This window comes from Triticum aestivum, chromosome 7A, assembly GCF_018294505.1.
Source record: "Triticum aestivum cultivar Chinese Spring chromosome 7A, IWGSC CS RefSeq v2.1, whole genome shotgun sequence".
Classification (NCBI taxonomy): Eukaryota; Viridiplantae; Streptophyta; class Magnoliopsida; order Poales; family Poaceae; genus Triticum; species Triticum aestivum.
Genome location: NC_057812.1, coordinates 177,992,701 through 178,012,204, shown reverse-complemented (window position 1 = coordinate 178,012,204; position 19,504 = coordinate 177,992,701). Strand labels below are relative to the sequence as shown.

The following is a 19,504-nucleotide window of genomic DNA, read 5'->3' as shown; positions in this document are numbered from 1 at the left end:
GCAGCGAGCTCCACCACCACCTCCACCACCACCACACTGTTGTCTCTTCCACTTCCACTCTCTCTCCCTCGGCCTCTGATCTCTGCCCCTCTTCTTTTCTTGCCTTTTTTTGGCGGAGAGCGAGAAGTGCAGGTCCCCCCAAAAGAGGTCTGGATCCTTTGGTGTTTTCTCAACCTTCTTTACCTGTCCTCAAATGGCCGCCTCCTCCCCCTCCCCCTCCTCACATCCCCCCTAGCCCCCCACCTCCCCCATCTCCCCTGCCAGCTCTGCCCGCTTCTTGGCTCTTTGCTCCACGAGAGGAGCACGCGATGGACGCCAGTGCGGCGTCGGCGGCGGGCGCGAGGGGCGTGGCGGCGCTCCTCGTCGCCGCCCTCCTGCTCGGCGCCCCCGTCTCCGCGTCGGCCGCGTCCTCGTACCCCGCAAGTGAGCGAGCTCGGTTCTTGGTTTTTCAAGTTTTTTGCTTTGGTTTTCTTGCGGCTGACTGATTGGTGCCCGCCGGCGGCAGAGGTTCTGGGCGGGCTCCTGACCAGCACGGCGACGGCGGTGGCCAAGAAGCTCTGGTCGCTCAAATCGACCGCCAGGACGGGTAATCGGTGCGTTTCTTTCCCGGGGTTTCCGCGTTTCGGTTTCTTATAAACGGAATCTTTCTGTCGGCAGCGACGGCGGCGGCGGCGGCGGCGTCCGGGAGGTCGATGGTGAAGTACGAGGGCGGGTACGCGGTGGAGACGGTGTTCGACGGCAGCAATCTGGGGATCGAGCCGCACTCCGTCGAGCTCACCCCCGCCGGCGACCTGCTCCTGCTCGACTCCATGAACAGCAACCTCTACAGGGTCCAGCTGCCGCTGTCCCGATGTGAGCATGCCCCCATACTCCCAACTGCTTCTTGATGTCCTTTTTCAGGTTTTGCTGTCATCTTGGTAGTGCTCAGTCATCATGGGTTTCTACTAAATATGTCTGTTAACTAAGTTTGGGTGGTTGGTCAGGGGTGATGTGTGATGGTTGCATGCTAAATTTTGAGGGCTTTGGTCAGGCATGTTTCTTGATTGAGATATGTTTGTTAGTTTATACGTACTAGTTTGCAATTATGAGTTCCTGATGAGATAGTGATGTGTTACGAGCCTGGTCACTTTCACTTCCCTTGTTCAGAAGTTGAAGACACACGACAAGTATTTGCCTGAAAGTTTTGTAGCGAAATATAGTATGAATTGTCGGCCACAATTATTATCAAAATCTTCCATGTCTGATGTGAAGATCTGTGATTCCAACTTTGGTATATTCTGTTCTAAAGTGATGAAGTCGCGTCTTTTCTCTATAGTAGCTACTGTTCAGCTCATATACTATTTCCCTTGCATCTCTTGAAAATGGTTCAAACCATGCAGATAGCAGGCCGAAGCTTGTCGCTGGTTCGCTTGAAGGATTATCTGGTCATGTTGATGGGAGGCTCCGAGAGGCCAAGCTGAACCACCCTAAGGGATTTACAGTTGATGACAGGGGCAACATTTATGTTGCAGACGCTATGAACATGGCAATAAGAAAGATCAGTGATACAGGTAAGCTAAAATGTCTTATTGTAGGGTCTGTTCACATTATATTTGTAATGTATGGTCCCTAGCATCCCATGTTTGCTCTTTGTTTTTGATTGAGCTTCTGTGGTACTTTTTCTTAGCACTTGTGTCCAAAAGTTGCATTTGGGATAAGTTAAGCTGTAAGAGTGGATGCGGAGATCAAACACACAGGCTTAAATGTTATAACATGTAATGTATCTAAAATCTAATTATGGGTAGTTGAATTACATAGTTATAATTTAGATTATAGATTATCCCATTCTTAAAATTTCATGATATTGAAAAGCTGTGGGAGAAATCAGTAGTCCGTGATACATAATTGATCATTCAGATTGTATGTGTTTTGAGTGTGTTGAATTAAACAAAGGAGTTTTATGCGCAAAGCATCTATATATTTTTACATTAAATATCCTATGTCATTGATATGATTGCTTCGAGTTTGCCCAGCCATTTTAACTTCACAGTTTCTACTTTTCAAATTGTTTTTATGTACAGATCTTTGGGCTTTATTCAGTTTGGCTGCAGATAAATTTTTTTTGTGGGGCTTCAGGGAACATCTAGAATAAATGTCCTGAACTCGTTATGAATTTGTAAGTGGTAATGAAGAGACTCATGACAGGGTGAGCAATAATGTGTAGGGGTCACAACCATTGCTGGGGGGAAATCAATGAGAGGTGGGCACATGGATGGACCCAGCGACGATGCAAAATTTTCAACCGATTTTGAAATCCGCTATATCAGCAGTAGCTGCTCCCTCTTGGTCATTGACAGAGGAAACCAAGCAATTCGGGAGATCCCACTCCAGCCTGATGACTGTGAATATCAGGATGAAGCTGGTTTCCCTCTAGGTACTATTTCACCACAGAGTACTGTTCTTGTCTGAAGCCATACTATCATGAATTCGCTGCTCACAAGGAAGTTCCACTAAAACCACAATCACTAATTACTTCAGTTTAAATGCTTACAGGTGTTGCCTTGCTTTTTGCTGCTGGTTTCTTTGGTTACATGCTTGCGTTGCTCCAGCGCCGTGTTTTAGGAATGGTCTCAGCAACAGAGGTAATTTTGCCGAACTGTTTTTGTTATTCTGAGGAAAACATCATGCACACTTGCTGGCAGCAAGGGTTGGTAATGGTAACTAGGGCAGGGCCTATACTGGACCATGTTTCTACAGGTCTCATGAATACGTTACAGTCAGCCTTGGGTCACGTAGATGTGGCGTCCATCGTCCTTTTGCCACAGCCTGTTCACTCATTCATCAGTGGTGCTATGAATTCACTTTATTAACCCTCAAGAGCGAGCCTAGCTAGATCATTACTAAAGTAAAAGACGGAGTCCATGCATATTCTTCAAAACTACTTATTTTATGCAGCAAATTTACAGTGACCTTCTTGGCAACTGAAATTTCAACCATGCAGGAACCTCAGATGCCTCCAAGACCAAGCAATGCAAGCATCCCTCCGTATCAGCCATACCAACCATACCAGCAGCCATTCAAGCCTTCGTTTCGCCCGCCGCTGATCCCGAATGAAGACGAAGCTGGGAAACATGAAGCTGAAGAGGGATTCTTCACCTCAGTGGGCAAGCTCATGGGAGGAGCAAAATCATCCGTGGCAGACATGTTCTCCCGAAAGAAGCGCCCGGCAAGACAGCACCATCAGCACCACCAGCAGCCAAGAGGTAGCCATTGGCCAGTGCAAGAAAGCTACGCCATCCCGCACGAGGAGACGCCTCCGCCGCTGGACTCGAGAGGGCCAACCCCTCAGAAGAACTACGGCTTTGTGACGACGGAGCCTGAGAAGGCTCACCACGTCCGGCACGGGCAGCCCTATCTCGGCGGCTGGGATGCACGCGGCCCTCATCATCAGCAGCAAGTGTATCCCCACCACCAGCAACAGCAGCAGCACAGACAGCAGCTGGAGCAGCAGGTGTACCGGCAGCAGCAGCAGCACAGGCAGCCGCCGGAGCAGCAGGCGTACCACCTGCAGCAGCACCAGCACCAGCAGAGGCGGCAGCCGGAGCAGCAGATGTACCAGCTGCAGCAGCACAGGCAGTACTCCTCCGGGCCGCAGACGTTCTACGAGCAGAGCTGCGAGACGACGAACGAGGTGGTGTTCGGCGCGGTGCAGGAGGTGGACAGCAAGCGGCGCATGGTGGAGATCAAGGCGGTGAACTACGGCGACACCTTCTACGAGCAGTACGGGATGCGCTACCGCAACAACTACATCGGCTACAACAGCAACAACTACTGACTGACTGACGATCCACCCTTCCATTTACATTGTCCTTCTTCGTTTCTATTGCTCTTTTGCTTTTTGTCAGTAGTACATGGTCGGTTAGATTTACCGCTAGTTCTTAAGTCCCTTGTCTTCTTGGTTCCTCGAGGGCTCAAGGAATGTAATGCAACGGGAGGAAAAGAGGAAGTAGAAATTGGTAGTCTCATGCCTTGCTTAGATTGTGCAATGGGAAAGCTGGGGTTTTGGTATTGTACACTGATGAATGGTGATCACAGATTTCTGGCCTTCTTTATGTATGTATAGCACTCAAGTCTCAGCTGCTCTGGTGAGTAGTATGGTATGGGCTTGACTGGTCTTGGTGATACATTCCTAGCATGGCTGGGTGACTACCAAGTACCAGTTCCAGGCCACTTGACTCCATTCTGACTTCCCTAAAAAAAGACTGTCCAACTAGAAGAAATCTTATTACAATAATTGAAATTAGCTAGCACATGAGTCGCTTTGTTACACGAGCGATAACAATGCATACAGACAACCTTCCCGATAGAAGAAGCAACATCCACATCCGAGAGAGTTTGCGAGTATTAGACCATCACGCATTGCCAAAGCTTCAGTGGTAATAGCATCTGCCGCATGATCAATAACTTTGCACTGAGCGGCAAGGAAATTACCTTTTTCATCTCGGATAATCGCTGATGTTGCTCCTGATCCCTCGTCAGCAAAGAAAGCTACATCAACATTCAATTTCATAGACCTAGGGCCAGGTTTAACCCACCTCCTTTCCATGTCTCCACTCGGTTTATAATTAACTTCCTGAAAATTGTTTGTAATTGCCAAGACTGACATATGCCATTACATGGGGGGTGAAGGGTTACCATCATGTGTGTGTTGACGTCTAATCCACCGTAAGAACCAACAGCCCACCACAAATACTTGCTTGATGTTCAAATTTGGTTTAATTGGCAGTGGCTTATTTTGCATCAAAAGGAGGTGCTCCATGATCACGGACCCAGATTTATCTATTTCCTTTGCCTCTTCCATCAAATCTGCAATGCCCAGGTCACTCCAGAGCTCTTTTGCGTGATCACAATCAAACAAGAGGTGTCGAATGTCCTCTGCATCTTGATGGCAGATTGGACATGCCCCATCTGAACCAATGTGCCTATTAGTCAAGATTGACTTTAGCGGGATAATTCCATGAAGAATGCGCCAACAAAAAATCTGAACCTTCCGTGGAACTTTGATCTTCCACATTGTACTCCATATTTTTGGTGTATTTGACCCCCCGGGCCGAGCCAATACATTTGCACGGGCATGAAAAGTTTTAGTCCATTGTATCTGATATGCAGATTTTACTGTAAAGTAACCTCTATGATCCGGATTCCATGCAATGAAGTCGTCAAACGATCCATAATTCAGCGGAATTTGTAGTATCCTTCGAACATCTATTGTGTTTAATATGCTTTTGATCAAATCCTCATCCCACTCTCCTGAAGTTGGATCAATAAGATCATTGACCGAGGATAACACAGTTTGTCCACGCCTTGTGATCACTTTCCGGTCCTCACTCGATGGGATCCAGGGGTCCCTTCAAATGTTAACATTTGCGCCAGTCCCCTATCCTCCATATGTACCCCAACTTAAAAGTTTCTAGGCCCTTCATTATGCTTTGCCATGTAAATGACGCACCACTCTTCAAGGTAGCTTCAAGTAAACTTCCATTGGAGAAATATTTAGCTTTCAGAACTCATGCACACAAGGACTACGGGTTAGTAATCAACCGCCAACATTGCTTCGAGAGCATCGCAAGGTTGAACGAATAGAGGTCTCGAAACCCCATGCCCCCCTCGCATTTAGGGTAACAAAGTTTCCACCAAGTATACCAATGCATTCTTTTGTGTTCTTCATCATCTCCCCACCAAAATTGTGCAATCAAATCTGTAATATCCTTACAAAGGCTTTTGGGCAAGCTAAAAACAGACATAGCAAAAACTGGTATGGCCTCAGCTACTGACTTGAGTAGAATCTCTTTACCTCCAATCGATAATTGCTTTTCCATCCACCCTTTCAATTTCTCCTTAATTCTGTCATAGAAGTGTCTGAAGCAATCACTCCTGTCAGCCCCAACCATAGCCGAGAGTCCCAAGTATTTATCTGATAGGGCTTCAGTGTCAATATGTAACTCCTGACAAACTTCTGTTCTAGAAACAACTGGAGTGTTAGGACTGAAAAACACACTGGATTTAGCCAAACTCACCATTTGTCTTGAGCTTTCATAGTAGGCTTCTAGTACATGCTGTAAGGAAGCTGCATTTAAAATGTTTGCCTTCATGAGAATTAGAGAATCATCAGCGAATAAAAGGGGTGATACTGATGGTGCACTTCTGCACACTCTAATCCCCTCAATGCCACCAGCTTCTTCAAACTGCAATAGACTAGAAAGACCCTCTGCACACAAGAGAAAAAGATACGGGGATAGGGGATCCCCCTGCCTAATCCCCCTACTCGGAGTAAACACATCCGTCTCCTGGGAATTGAACCTCACTTTATAATTAACAGTGCTGATGCATGCCATCATCAGTTGGATCCATTGTTCATGGAATCCCAATTTCACCATCATATCATGCAAAAAGGACCACTCCACTCTGTCATATGCTTTGTGCATGTCCAATTTAACTGCACATAATCCTGTCCTGCCAGATCTAGTGTTCTTTATTTTATGAACACATTCATATGCTATAAGGATATTATCAGTGATCATCCTACCAGGCACGAAAGCACTTTGCATAGGGGAAATTATCCCAGGCAAAAAAAAATTTAAACGCAAAGCTAGCATTTTCGAGATAATCTTGTAAAGAACATTACAAAGACTTATAGGACGAAATTGGGTTACCAATTCAGGGTTGTCAATCTTGGGAATCATGACTATCGTTGTGTCATTCCATTCACTCGGAATTTGTCTTGTATTAATGGCTGCCAATACCTCCTGGGTGACCTCATCCCCTAATATGTGCCAATATTTTTTGAAAAAAACTGCATGTAGTCCATCTGGCCCTGGTGCCTTTAAATCACCAATACTAAACACCGTTTTTTTAACATCCTCAGCCGAGAAAGGAGCCATCAAAAAGTTATTCATCTGATCGGTGACTTTGTGTTGTACTTTCTTCAAAACATTTGGATTTGTCTGCTGCACCTCAGATGTGAATAAATGAGAGAAGTAATTCTGTATATGGGAATTAAGCTCCGGCATGCCTTCCATCCAGTTACCACCATCATCCTTCAACTTCTTCACATAATTCTTTTTTCTCCTAGCAGACGCAAAAGCCTGAAAAAACGCAGTATTACGGTCACCACTTTTTAGCCAGGTTGCTCGAGATTTTTGCCTCATTTCTATTTCCTCAATTTCCAGCAGAAACTCAATCAATTCCGCCAGCTCTTTTCTCTTAGTTTCATTATCGTCATTCAACGGTCCAGCCATGATTTTCTCAAACTCCCTCTGTGCCTTACGTAACCTTTTCTTCGGTTTTTTAAGGACTCGTTGGTCCCAATCATGAAATTGGTCATGCATTTTATTTAATTTTTTATAGATGCTTCCACAACTGGGATCAGAACCTACTTTCTCCCAAGCCTGCATGACTGTTTCATGGAAGCTCTCCTCTCGCAACCATCTTTGCTTCAAATCGTCTCGAATGTACAGTCTGTCCAGCCGTATTTCCTTGAGCATAGTATTCAGTATCCGCACACAGCGGGCGGTGATCTGAATGGTTGTAGTCCATGTTCTCTAATGATGCATCTGGAAGCATAGCAGACCATGCCTCGTTCGCCAAACCTCTGTCCAGTCTCTCTCTTATCCTTCCACGATACCATGTGAAAGTGTCTCCTGTATGGCCGATATCATGCAATTCACAATCATCTATTGCTTGTTGGAATGCCTGCATGTACTGGATTGGTCTTGGATTACCTCCCTCCTTTTCATGAAGATATTGTATCTCATTCAAGTCACCAATCAGTAGCCACGACAAGGTATTATTTTGGTACAGTTGACGCATACGATTCCATGTCAGATGTTTATTTTCCCATCTGAATTCCCCATACATCCCAGTCAAGCGCCAAAACTCATTATTATTTCCTTCAATTTTAACATCAATGAACATATAGGATCTAAAGCAAGCCTATGAACCTTTACATTATTATTCCAAAAAAGCAATAAATTAAACCTCCTTTCCTCCCATCACCCGGACATACTAATTTTTGGTCCATCCTGAGCCTTCCACGCAGACATTCAGCCGAATCAAGGCGCGTCTCCGACAAAAACAGCACCTCGGGGTTGCATCTTCGCTGGACATCCAGCAAAGCACGAATCGCCGGGGCATTCTCAAGTCCCCGACAATTCCAGGCTAAGAGTTTCATTGCGTCCGGTCATCCTCCTCGTGGGAGGACGCATCACGCATGGATGAAAAGAAATGGATCCGACTAAGGTCCGAGGGTATGATTCAAATAAATGGACCCGGAAAAGAATAGGACTTGTAGTACTACCCAAAATCAAGAATCACAATCAGCACGGAATCTATCCTCTACATTTTCAGCACCGCATCATGATCGGATTGACGCAAATTTTCAGAAAATGAAAGCAAACGGGAACGCCAAGTTTCAGATAACTGACGGGAAACTGAACTGGACACATAGTCGGATTCAGATAAGGAAATTGGACGCGTCCTCCATCGCGTAGTGCAGCGTCTTTAAATACCAGCACAGACCAACCGCGCGTACCACAACACCTTCCCGATCCCGTAGACAAACCTCTCCCAAATCCCAGTCGCCCGCCCGCCCTTTCGTAGCTTGAACCCTAGCGGCAGATCGGGCAGCCGCCGGCCGGGATGGAGGGGCTCGACGTCGACGACGTCTTCCACCACTACCGGCTGAGCCCTACGGAAGTGGACGCCGTCACCTACTACCTGCCACGCCTCCTCTCCGGCGAGACGCTGCATGCCGCCGACAAGCTCATCCACCGCGTCGAAATCTCCGGCTGCGAGCCCAAGGATCTGGCCGCCCGGTACGCGCCCGTGCCGCAGGCCGTGAGCAGCGGCGACCGGTTCTTCTTCACCACGTGCAAGAGCAAGAACGGGAGCAAGCTCCAGAGCGTGCGCGGCGCCGGCACCGGCACCTGGACCATCCAGAAGACCACCGAGATTTGCCACGCGGGAGTCAAGGTGGGCGAGGTCAAGAACCTGTCTTTCAAGAAGAAGGGAAAGTCCACTGGCTGGGTCATGGAGGAATACCGATGCCTGCTGCCGGAGGCCACCGTCAGCGACGGGGTCAAGGTGTTCTGCAGAATGCACTTGGCTCAGCATGCTCCTGACGCGGCCCGCCAGGAATCGGCCGCGTACAAGCTTCAGCAACAGCAACCAGAGGCTGTGACCCCGTGCACGCACGCGCAGAAGAGGCCAGCGCCCGCCGCCGCCGCCGATCCTCATCCGCCGCGCCCGGAGAAGAGGATGCGCGGTGCCGTCCCGGTCCCGGCACCTGCCACACCGTCGTTCTTGATGTATGATGAGGTAGCCAGAGCATCATCCGAGTCCACTACAGTATCCAACCACTCTGACGTTGCTCAAGCTCCTGAGATTTCCTCCCGGTCACATGTGCTGGAGTCTGTCAAGCATTACAGCCAACAACAGATTGTTCCCGAGGCTGGCTCAAGCATTGCAAGGAGCTCATCTGAAGAGGATGTCTTTGAGCCATTGGAGCCTATTTCCAATTTGCCGGATGGGGAGGCAGATGGTTTTGATATCGAGGCAGATGGTTTTGATCTTGAAGAACTAATGAGAATGATGGAAGACGACCCAATTGAACTTGAGCCGATCACTGTAGCCAACACTGGCATGGAGATGGGCCAACAGGAACCTCTGTACCTGGATGCCTTGGACCAAGGCGTGCTGGAGGGCATGCTGCAGTCCGATGACCCTTACCCAATGTGGAGATCAGAGGATCGGGCCATGCACAACCCTGCCTTCCATGATGCTGACAATGAGAAGAGGTACAATGCTGCGTCGGATCTTGACGCTCCATCGCTACAGGGACAGGACCACTTGTCCAAACCGCGGCCGTGCTCCTTCGATCCATTTGAAGAAGCGTGGAAGGCCGAAGAGGCGCTCGAGAAGGAGAAGAGGTGCAATGCCGCGGCCAATCTTCACGCTGGAGGGCACAGCAACTTCTTCTCGCCTGCAAGTGTCTATTAAATCCGATGTTGAACCTCTTTTCAAAGTGTATACGAGGATACTCACTGGCTGATGTATTAGTTCGTCCATGTACGATCGCCACGGATGTACCTCTGAGCAATTTGCTCCACTTGTTCATGCAAGCTAGTAAAACTGTTGTTGTTCTTCTTGCTCCCGTGATGGATTTTCTGAACCTTGCACTCGCTCCTGCACCAGTACTTCTTCGGCTCTGTTTCCTGTGATGGACCATGTTAAAACTGCTCTTATTTTTTGTTTTATTAGGCTCAGATAAGCAGCTATGATCTGGGCAACCGTAGGTAAGTAGTAGGAGTAACTACGTTTGTAAATCAAAACTGTTTCACTGATCTTGATAATCTGCAGAACAACTGCAAGTTCATAAGTTGCAGAGCAGATTCAAGTTGTGGCAAAAAAAAATTGTTCTGTCTATTTACAGTATGGAGTAAACAGTTATTACAGTGTCAATGTTGATGATTTACAGTGTGGAGTAGTCATATTTTTCCTTGAAATCTAAGTGCAATTTGTCTCTACAAGCTAACTGAATTTTACAGTATCTAAGTGGTCTCTAAATTCTGCAGTATTTATGCTCATGACTTACTGAACTATGTTATGTTTCTTAACAGTGCCTTGATCTAAAATAGTTGCATTTTAGCTCCATAGTTCTGTGTAATTTACGCCTTGATTTTCTGGCATCTCTGAATTTTGTTGTTCCTGTGCTTGCTACTCCTTAATTCACACATGTACAGGAAGAACATGAGACTAAATTGAGCCTAACCCTCCAATGTTATATGTTTTGAACTCCTTTCTGAATTCCCTTTTGTTATTTTACCTCAAACAAGTACCCAGGTTTATAAAGATCTAGTGAGCATTACCAATGTTGGAGAGGGAGTGATCTGAACAGGTTTATGTGACCCATCTTTATTAACTTTTCTCTCTAACCTTTTTTACAGTACAAATGATAATAGTTTACATTGCCAATGTAGTAGTTGTCTTTTTAGTGCAAACTCTGTACTTGTCGATCATTTAAGTCTGAACTTTTCTGACAGTTCCGGACTTTCTTTATGCATGAATCCCATGATTTAGTTGTATTTTTTACTGGTATACATGAAGGCGATATGAAATGCTTGACTTTGATCCAAAAGCTATACGCGAAGATCTTAAATAACCGCAATGGCAATGCCGTCTTATAATATGAAAGGCCTACGTGTAAGTGTATCACGCCTACTGAAGCAGTGTAGCTTTCTTCAGTTAACTGTTGAAGATTCAGACAAAACGCGCGAGTCATCCAATCCCAACTGTAGCGTTACCGCGTAGTAACTGTTCCGTTTCACTCCGTTGCCGGGGACAGCACACCTACTTAACAGCCGGGTTGTGGCTGGCTATTCATTCATGCTTATTCTCCAAGTTTGCCTATCTGGCTATGAACACACATACACTATACACACTATAGTTCCTCTTTTATAGTAATACATCCAGATTCAGGCCTGATTTCCTCATTTGATCTCTTGATTTGATCGATTGCTAGCGCCTCAACCCATTCGGGCCTGACAAAGTAGCAAGTGGAGCAAGGTTTTCATACAGGGATTCAGAAGTACAATCATAAAAAAGTACGTTTGGACACAAACAAAACCTTATTGTGTTTTAACATAACCCACATTTTCAAATTTGAACTTGGATGGGAAAATTACGCCCTGCAGTTCAAAAGAGTGAAGGGACGTTGATATTTTGCACCATAATTAGTCATTAATTTTCATCATTGAAATACCCGCAAAAAACTTTCATCATTAACCTACTGAAGGGACTGTTTTGTGGATTTAAATAAACTGCCTGCAGTACATAAAAGTTATATCAGCTTACATGCAAAAAAGGTTAAATCTCTATTTCATGAATAAATTAATATTTTCCTCAAGCAAAAACCTAAATAACCAGTTCTAAGTTTAGCTGAAACTTTAATTGAGTTACTGAGTCGCTTGTTGTTCTGTTCATAGCTTTTAAACCGCTTAACCTATTTCAGCAAATAAACACTTCTCAGATATCTACAGAGAATTCCATACAAATTTATTTAAGGTGACTGAGACTAAAACTGTCTCTAACTTGGTCGAGCACAGGTAAATAACCTTCAATCATGTTTACTTAATAGAGCCTCATACATGTAAGTTGGTGCTTGTGCAGTCTGCTAATTTGTTGTCCCATTGTCAGATACTAAGTACTAGCTGGGAACTTTGCAATGTTTACTCCAGGAAAATGGAATGTCCAAAGCTTCTTTCTTGATTAGTTACTTGCTTTGCCTTAAAGACAGGCCCCATCTATGTCCCAAGTTTTATTTTTGTATGAATTTCATATTCCCTGGAATATGAGAATACACCGTCCTGATAGACCAGTGGACCAACACATTTCCATGGGATTTTAGAAAAATATATGTGAATTTGCATACATTTTCTAAATTTCTGTCTTTTCTTATCCATGCTCCCCTGTAGATAAATAGTAGGCTCAACAGAAATGAATGTTCACTTGTGTTCAAATTTCAAGGAAGTGTGCTTCACGCTTCGGTTTCTGCAATATGTTTTAGAGTATATGATTTAATGTTCCTACTTTTCCAGTTATAAATTTATTGGCATCGAAGTAGAGCTTACCGAAAAAGGCTTTCGCCCTGCTTTATAAATAAAGCAACCACCAAGCACAGAGTATCAGGTAACAAGAGAACACACAACACACCAACACAACGCCACCACAGACAAGGTCCAGCACTCACACACAGACCAACACACACAGACCCAAGTTTCGCTGTGGGCACAGCATAACAAACCCAACACAGACACACAACGAAACGCCCCTAGACGGCGGTGGCGGCGGCGAGAAGACGACAAACTAATCTGGTTCTGGTGGTGGCGGGGGAAGCGGTGGAGCCAACCGGAGAGCCATCGCGCGAAGCTGGGTGATGATGGAGGTGATGGCGTCTCTCTCCCTGGGGCGGCTAAGCGGCCGCCAAAGCTGCAAATAACCAAACCATTTGAACAAAGCGTCAGTAGCACGACGAAGAGGAATACGCTGAATCACAAGTTTATTCCTAACAGCCCACAACGTCCAGGCAAGAACCCCAATGGCCAGGCACCTAATGTGGCGCAACACGGGGGGGGGGGGGATCGCCTGGAGTTCGGCAAAGAAAGAGAGCAGGGAAGTTGTTATGGTCCCAGCTTCCACCCATAATCTCGTGGAAACAGCTCCATAGGAACTACGCGGACACGTAGGTGAAAAAGATATGGTTCGAATCTTCTTCAGGCCCACAGAGCGGGCAACGCCCATCACTAGGGCCATTGCGCTTCCGAACCTCTACGCCAGATGGGAGGCGGTCGCGAATCCATTGCCACAAGAAGATCCTAATTTTTAGGGGAAGGCGAATCTCCCAAATGGAGGAGAGCGCCTCATGGCCGAGCGAGGGGGCGATGGCCCGGTAGAGTGATTTGGTGGAGAATTGCCCAGACGGCTCGAGGTGCCAGCTGGCGCGGTCATCGTCTGTCACGAGATCAGGCTCATGGAGTGCAATACAGTCAAGAAACTCCTGCCAGTCTGCATTCTCAGCCGGTCCAAAAGGTCTCCGGAACGCAAGCCGCCCTAAGTCACCAATGGCGGTCGCTACGGAGATCTGCGGGGCAACCGCTGTTGGGGATCGTAGCAGAAATTTAAAATTTTCTACGCATCACCAAGATCAATCTATGGAGTAATCTAGCAACGAGGGGAAGGAGAGTGCATCTACATACCCTTGTAGATCGCTAAGCGGAAGCGTTGCAAGAACGCGGATGAAGGAGTCGTACTCGTAGCGATTCAGATCGCGGTTGATTCCGATCTAAGCGCCGAACCACGGCGCCTCCGCGTTCAACACACGTGCAGCCCGGTGACGTCTCCTACGCCTTGATCCAGCAAGGGGAGAAGGAGAGGTTGGGAAGTCTCCATCCAGCAGCAGCACGACGACATGGTGGTGAAGGAGGAGCGTGGCAATCCTGCAGGGCTTCGCCAAGCACCGCGGGAGAAGAGGAGGACTTGGGAGAGGGGAAGGGCTGCGCCAGAACTTGGGTGCGGCTGCCCTCCCACCCCTCACATATATATAGGGGCAAGGGAGAGGGGGGCCGGCCCCCTCAGATCCAATCTGAGGAGGGGGCGGTGGCCAGGGGGGTTGCCTTGCCCCCCAAGGCAAGGGGGCGCCCCCCCTTTAGGGTTCCCCCAAACCCTAGGCACATGGGCCTTAGGGAGGAAGGCGCCCAGCCCACTAAGGGGCTGGTCCCTCTCCACACACAGCCCATAGGGCCCTCCGGGGCAGGTGGACCCTCCCGGTGGACCCCCGGAACCCCTCTGGTGGTCCCGGTACAATACCGGTAACCCCCGAATTATTCCGGTGACCGTATGATGACTTCCCATATATAAATCTTTACCTCCGGACCATCTCGGAACTCCTCGTGACGTCCGGGATCTCATCCGGGACTCCGAACAACATTCGATGACCACGTACATACTTTCCCTATAACCCTAGCGTCATCGAACCTTAAGTGTGTAGACCCTACGGTTTCGGGAGTCATGCAGACATGGCCGGGACAACTCTCTGGTCAATAACCAACAGTGGGATCTGGGTACCCATGTTGACTCCTACATGTTCCACGATGATCTCATCGGATGAACCACGATGTCAAGGATTCAATCAATCCCGTATACAATTCCCTTTGTCTAGCGGTACGATACTTGCCCGAGATTCGATCGTCGGTATCCCGATACCTTGTTCAATCTCGTTACCGGCAAGTCTCTTTACTCGTTCCGTAACACATCATCCCGTGATCAAATCCTTGGTCACATTGTGCATATTATGATGATGTCCTACCGAGTGGGCCCAGAGATACCTCTCCGTTTACACGGAGTGACAAATCCCAGTCTTGATTCGTGCCAACCCAACAGACACTTTCGGAGATACCTGTAGTGAACCTTTATAGCCACCCAGTTATGTTGTGACGTTTGGCACACTCAAAGCACTCCTACGGTATCCGGGAGTTGCACAATCTCATGGTCTAAGGAAATGATACTTGACATTAGAAAAGCTTTAGCATACGAACTACACGATCTTGTGCTAGGCTTAGGATTGGGTCTTGTCCATCACATCATTCTCCTAATGATGTGATCCCATTATCAACGACATCCAATGCCCATGGTCAGGAAACCGTAACCATCTATTGATCAACGAGCTAGTCAACTAGAGGCTTACTAGGGATATGGTGTTGTCTATGTATCCACACATGTATCTGAATTTCCTATCAATACAATTCTAGCATGGATAACAAACGATTATCATGAACAAGGAAATATAATAATAACCAATTTATTATTGCCTCTAGGGCATATTTCCAACAGTCTCCCACTTGCACTAGAGTCAATAATCTAGTTCACATCGCCATGTGATTAACACTCACAGGTCACATCGCCATGTGGCCAACATCCAAGAGTCTACTAGACTCAATGATCTAGTTCACATCACTATGTGATAAACACTCAAAGAGTTCTGGGTTTGATCATGTTATGCTTGTGAGAGAGGTTGTAGTCAGCGGGTCTTGCCATATTCAGATCCCTGTGTATTTCGCAAAACTTTATGTCATATCGTAGATGCTGCTACACGTTCCACTTGGAGCTATTCCAAATTGTTGCTCCATTATACGTATCCAATATCTCTACTCAGAGCTATCCGGATAGGTGTTAAGCTTGCCTCGACGTAACTCTTTACGTTGAACTCTTTATCATCTCCATAACCGAGAAACATTTCCTTATTCCTCTAAGGATAATTTCGACCCTATCTGGTGATCCTCTCCTAGATCACCTTTGTATCCTCTTGCCAGACATGTGGCAAGGCACACATCAGGTGCGGTACTTCAGCATGGCATACCGTATAGAGCCTATGACAAAAGCATAGGGGACGACCTTCGTCCTTCCTCTTTCTTCTGTCGTGGTCAAGCTTTGAGTCTTACTCAACTTCACACCTTACAACTCAGGTAAGAACCCCTTCTTTGACTGATCTATTTCGAACTCCTTCAAAAACATGTCAAGGTGTGCGTTCTTTGAAAGTATCATCAGGTGTTTTGATCTATCTCTATAGATCTTGATGCCCAATATGTAAGCAGCTTTATCCAGGTCTTCCTTTGAAAAACACTCTTCAAACAACCGTTTATGCTTCCCAGAAATTCTATATTATTTCGGATCAACAATATGTCATCCACATATACTTATCAGAAATGTTGTAGTGCTCCCACTCACTTTCTTGTAAATACAAGTTTCTAGCAAACATTGTATAAACCTAAAAGCTTTGATCACTCCATCAAAGCATATATTTCGACTCCGAGATGCTTGCTCTAGTCCATAGAAGGATCGTTGGAGCCAGCATACCTTTTAGCATCCTTAGGATCGATAAAACCTTTTATTGTATCACATACAACTTTTTCTTACGAAAACTGGTAAGAAAACTTGCTTTGACATCCATCTGTTAGATTTCATAATCGAAAAATACAGCTAATGCTAACATGATTCCGACGGACTTAAGCATCGCTACGGGTGAGAAATTCTCATCGTAGTCAACTCCTTGAACTTGTGAAAAGACTCTTTCCCACAAGTCGAGCTTCATAGACGGTAACATTACCGCCCACGTCCGTCTTCTTCTTAAAGATCCATTTATCTCAATGGCTTGCCGATCATCGGGCAAGTCCACCAAAGTCCATACTTTGTTCTGATTACCTCGGATTTCATAGCTTCTAACCATTTGTCGGAATACGGGTCCACCATCGCTTATCCATAGCTCGTAGGTTCATTGTTGTCTAACAACATGATATCTAAGACAGGATTACCGTACCACTCAGGAGTAGTACATATCCTTGTCGACCTACGAGGTTCGATAGCAACTTGATCCGAAGCTTCATGATCACTATCATTAACTTCCTCTTCAACAGACGTAGGCGCCACAGAAAACATCTTTCTGTGTTGCATCACTCTCTGGTTGAAGTAAAGGTTTGACAACCTCATCAAGTTCTATCTTCCTCCCACTCAATTCTTTCGAGAGAAACTCCTTCTCGAGAAAGGACCCGTTCTTAGCGACAAACAATTTGCCCTCAGATCTGAGACAGAAGGTATACCCAACTGTCACCTTTGGGTATCCTATGAAGATGTGTTTGTCCGCTTTGGGTTCGAGCTTCTCCGGCTGAAGCCTTAAGCATCGCAGCCCCAAACATTAAGAAATGACAACTTTGGTTTCTCGCCAAACCAATGTTCATACGACGTCGTCTCAACGGACTTAGATGGTGTCCTATCTAAAGTGAATGCAGCTGTCTCTAACACATAACCTCAAAATGAAAACGGTAGATTGGTAAGAGACATCATAGATCGCACCATATCTCATAGGGTTCTATTACGACGTCTGGACACACCATTACCATGTGGTGTTCCAGGTGGCTTCAACTGTGAAACAATTCCACAATGTCTTAAGTGATTGCCAAACTCACAGCTCAGAAAATCCCCTTTTGATCAGATCGTACGAACATGATCTTATTCTTATGATGATTCTTAACTTCACTCTGAAATCGCTTGAACTTTTCAAACGTTTCAGACTTGTGCTTCATTAAGTAGATATACCTATATCTACCCAAATCGTTAGTGAAGATGAGAAAATAGCGATATCCACTGCATGCTTCAATTCCCATTGGATCACACGCATCAGCATGCATGATTTCCAACAAGTCACTTGCCCGTTTCATTGTACCTGAAAACGGGGTCTTAGTCATCCTGCCCATGAGGCATGACTCGCATGTGTCAAGCGATTTAAAATCAAGTGACTCCAAACATCCATCGACATGGAGTTTCTTCATGCATCTTACGCCAATATGACCTAAGTGGCAGTGCCACAAGAAAGTGGTACTATCATTATTAACTCTACATCTTTTGGCGTGAACATGTGTATCACCACGACCGAGATTCAATGAACCATTCACATAGGGTGCATGACCATGAAAGGTATTATTCATGTAAACAGAATAACCATTATTCTCTAATTTAAATGAATAACCGTATTGCAATGAACATGATCTAATTATATTCATGCTCAACGTAGACACCTGATAACATTTATCTAGGTTCAATACTAATCCCGAAGGCAGATGGAGTGTGCGATGGTGATCTCATCAACTTTGGGAGTGAATAGCAAAAAACTACCACATTACGGGCTATCGTTCCGGAAAACTACCGCTTTTTTTTATTTTTTCAAAAAACTACCACAAAAGTGGATGGCTGTTCCAAAAAACTCAAGTGGCTGAACGGTTAAGTTTTAACTGGGGTTATGACATGTGGGGCCCACCCGTCAGGATTTTGTCGGCCACAGTGCTCACGGCGCGCGGGTGACGGCCGTTAGGGCGCATGGGCCGTCCCGACCAGGTCAAAACGGATCCTGCCCTCACTCTGTCTCCCTCTCGCTCACTCACTCTCTCCCCCTCACTCTCACTCTCCCCCCTCGCTCTGTTTCCCCTGGCCGAGCTCTCCATCGTCGCTGACCACCTCAGTTCCTCATCGCCGGCCAGGATGCCTTCTTGGAATGATGGGGATGAGAGCTCCGACGACAGCATGGGGGGAAACCTGATGGACATGGAGTACTTTGTAAGCCTCATCCTCCTCCTCTCTGTCATTATCTAGGGTCAGGATTGAATCGATTTGGGAATGAGGGTTGATGAGCTGTATATTTGTATGGATGGATTCGTTTGGTTTGGTTATCTATTAGTTTTGATCTAGGGTATGGATGGCACTGTGATGTCTGATCTGACCTTGACCAAGGCAAAGCTTGACTCAAGTTGAACTAGTTGATGCATTGGTTCTGATCTACCTTTTACTGCATGTAGGACACACCTGACACCATCCCTGAGCCACTCTGGTGTGGTGCTCCCATGGAGGAAGTTGCCAAGTGTACTCTGCATGATATGAAGCCTAGGAAGTGTGTTGCTTTTGAAGGTGCTAAGACTGGGAGGAGGTTCTATGGATGCCCTGTTCAGGTGAGTAATTGAGTATGCTGGGTGGATTCAGTTATGCCTAGTGGATTCAGTTATGCCCAGTGGTTACTGAATTTGTACATTAACTCTGTTTGAACTGAATTTAGTACTGAATTTATGGTTACATGTCCTCCTTGTGTGCCAACCCTCTTTTTGAATTGAAGTTAGAACTGAATTTATGCATTTTCTGAAGTATGTGTTCTCTGATCAAACTACAGGGAGGTGTGAATTGTGGTGTAGTTCAGTGGGTTGATCCTGCCTGGCCTGATGTACTTAAGAACTGCCTCATCAAGTTGTGGGAAATGTTCCATGAGCAAAACCTTGGAAGGTAGTCTTGGAGTCTCCCCATCTGATGTACTTAAGGTCCTTGCACAACTGCTCATGTGCATCAGGTACCTTTGGGTCATACCATTTCCTCTCTT

General features: G+C 46.2%; 2 protein-coding genes across 2 annotated transcripts; both read left to right on the top strand.

Annotated features, from left to right (window-relative positions):
• The first annotated feature begins 207 nt into the window (after nucleotides 1-207).
• On the top strand, nucleotides 208-4,115 carry LOC123150357 (uncharacterized). The gene is made up of 7 exons (XM_044570224.1): nucleotides 208-423; nucleotides 506-586; nucleotides 658-852; nucleotides 1,380-1,550; nucleotides 2,204-2,413; nucleotides 2,533-2,621; nucleotides 2,981-4,115. Exons 1-7 carry the CDS (start codon nucleotides 309-311, stop codon nucleotides 3,812-3,814), a joined length of 1,695 nt encoding a protein of 564 aa, XP_044426159.1. The 5' UTR covers nucleotides 208-308; the 3' UTR covers nucleotides 3,815-4,115.
• A 4,474-nt stretch (nucleotides 4,116-8,589) lies between these two features.
• On the top strand, nucleotides 8,590-10,103 carry LOC123154172 (protein NTM1-like 9). The gene has a single exon (XM_044572958.1). It carries the CDS (start codon nucleotides 8,677-8,679, stop codon nucleotides 10,033-10,035), a length of 1,359 nt encoding a protein of 452 aa, XP_044428893.1. The 5' UTR covers nucleotides 8,590-8,676; the 3' UTR covers nucleotides 10,036-10,103.
• The last annotated feature ends 9,401 nt before the right edge of the window (nucleotides 10,104-19,504 follow it).

Excerpts from the sequence above, each read along its gene's own strand:
- LOC123150357 (XM_044570224.1), top strand. The coding sequence starts at position 309 with ATGGACGCCAGTGCGGCGTCGGCGGCGGGCGCGAGGGGCGTGGCGGCG. Across the intron at positions 587-657 it reads CAAATCGACCGCCAGGACGG|CGACGGCGGCGGCGGCGGCG; the intron begins GTAATCGGTGCG and ends TTCTGTCGGCAG. Across the intron at positions 2,622-2,980 it reads GAATGGTCTCAGCAACAGAG|GAACCTCAGATGCCTCCAAG; the intron begins GTAATTTTGCCG and ends TCAACCATGCAG.
- LOC123154172 (XM_044572958.1), top strand. The coding sequence starts at position 8,677 with ATGGAGGGGCTCGACGTCGACGACGTCTTCCACCACTACCGGCTGAGC.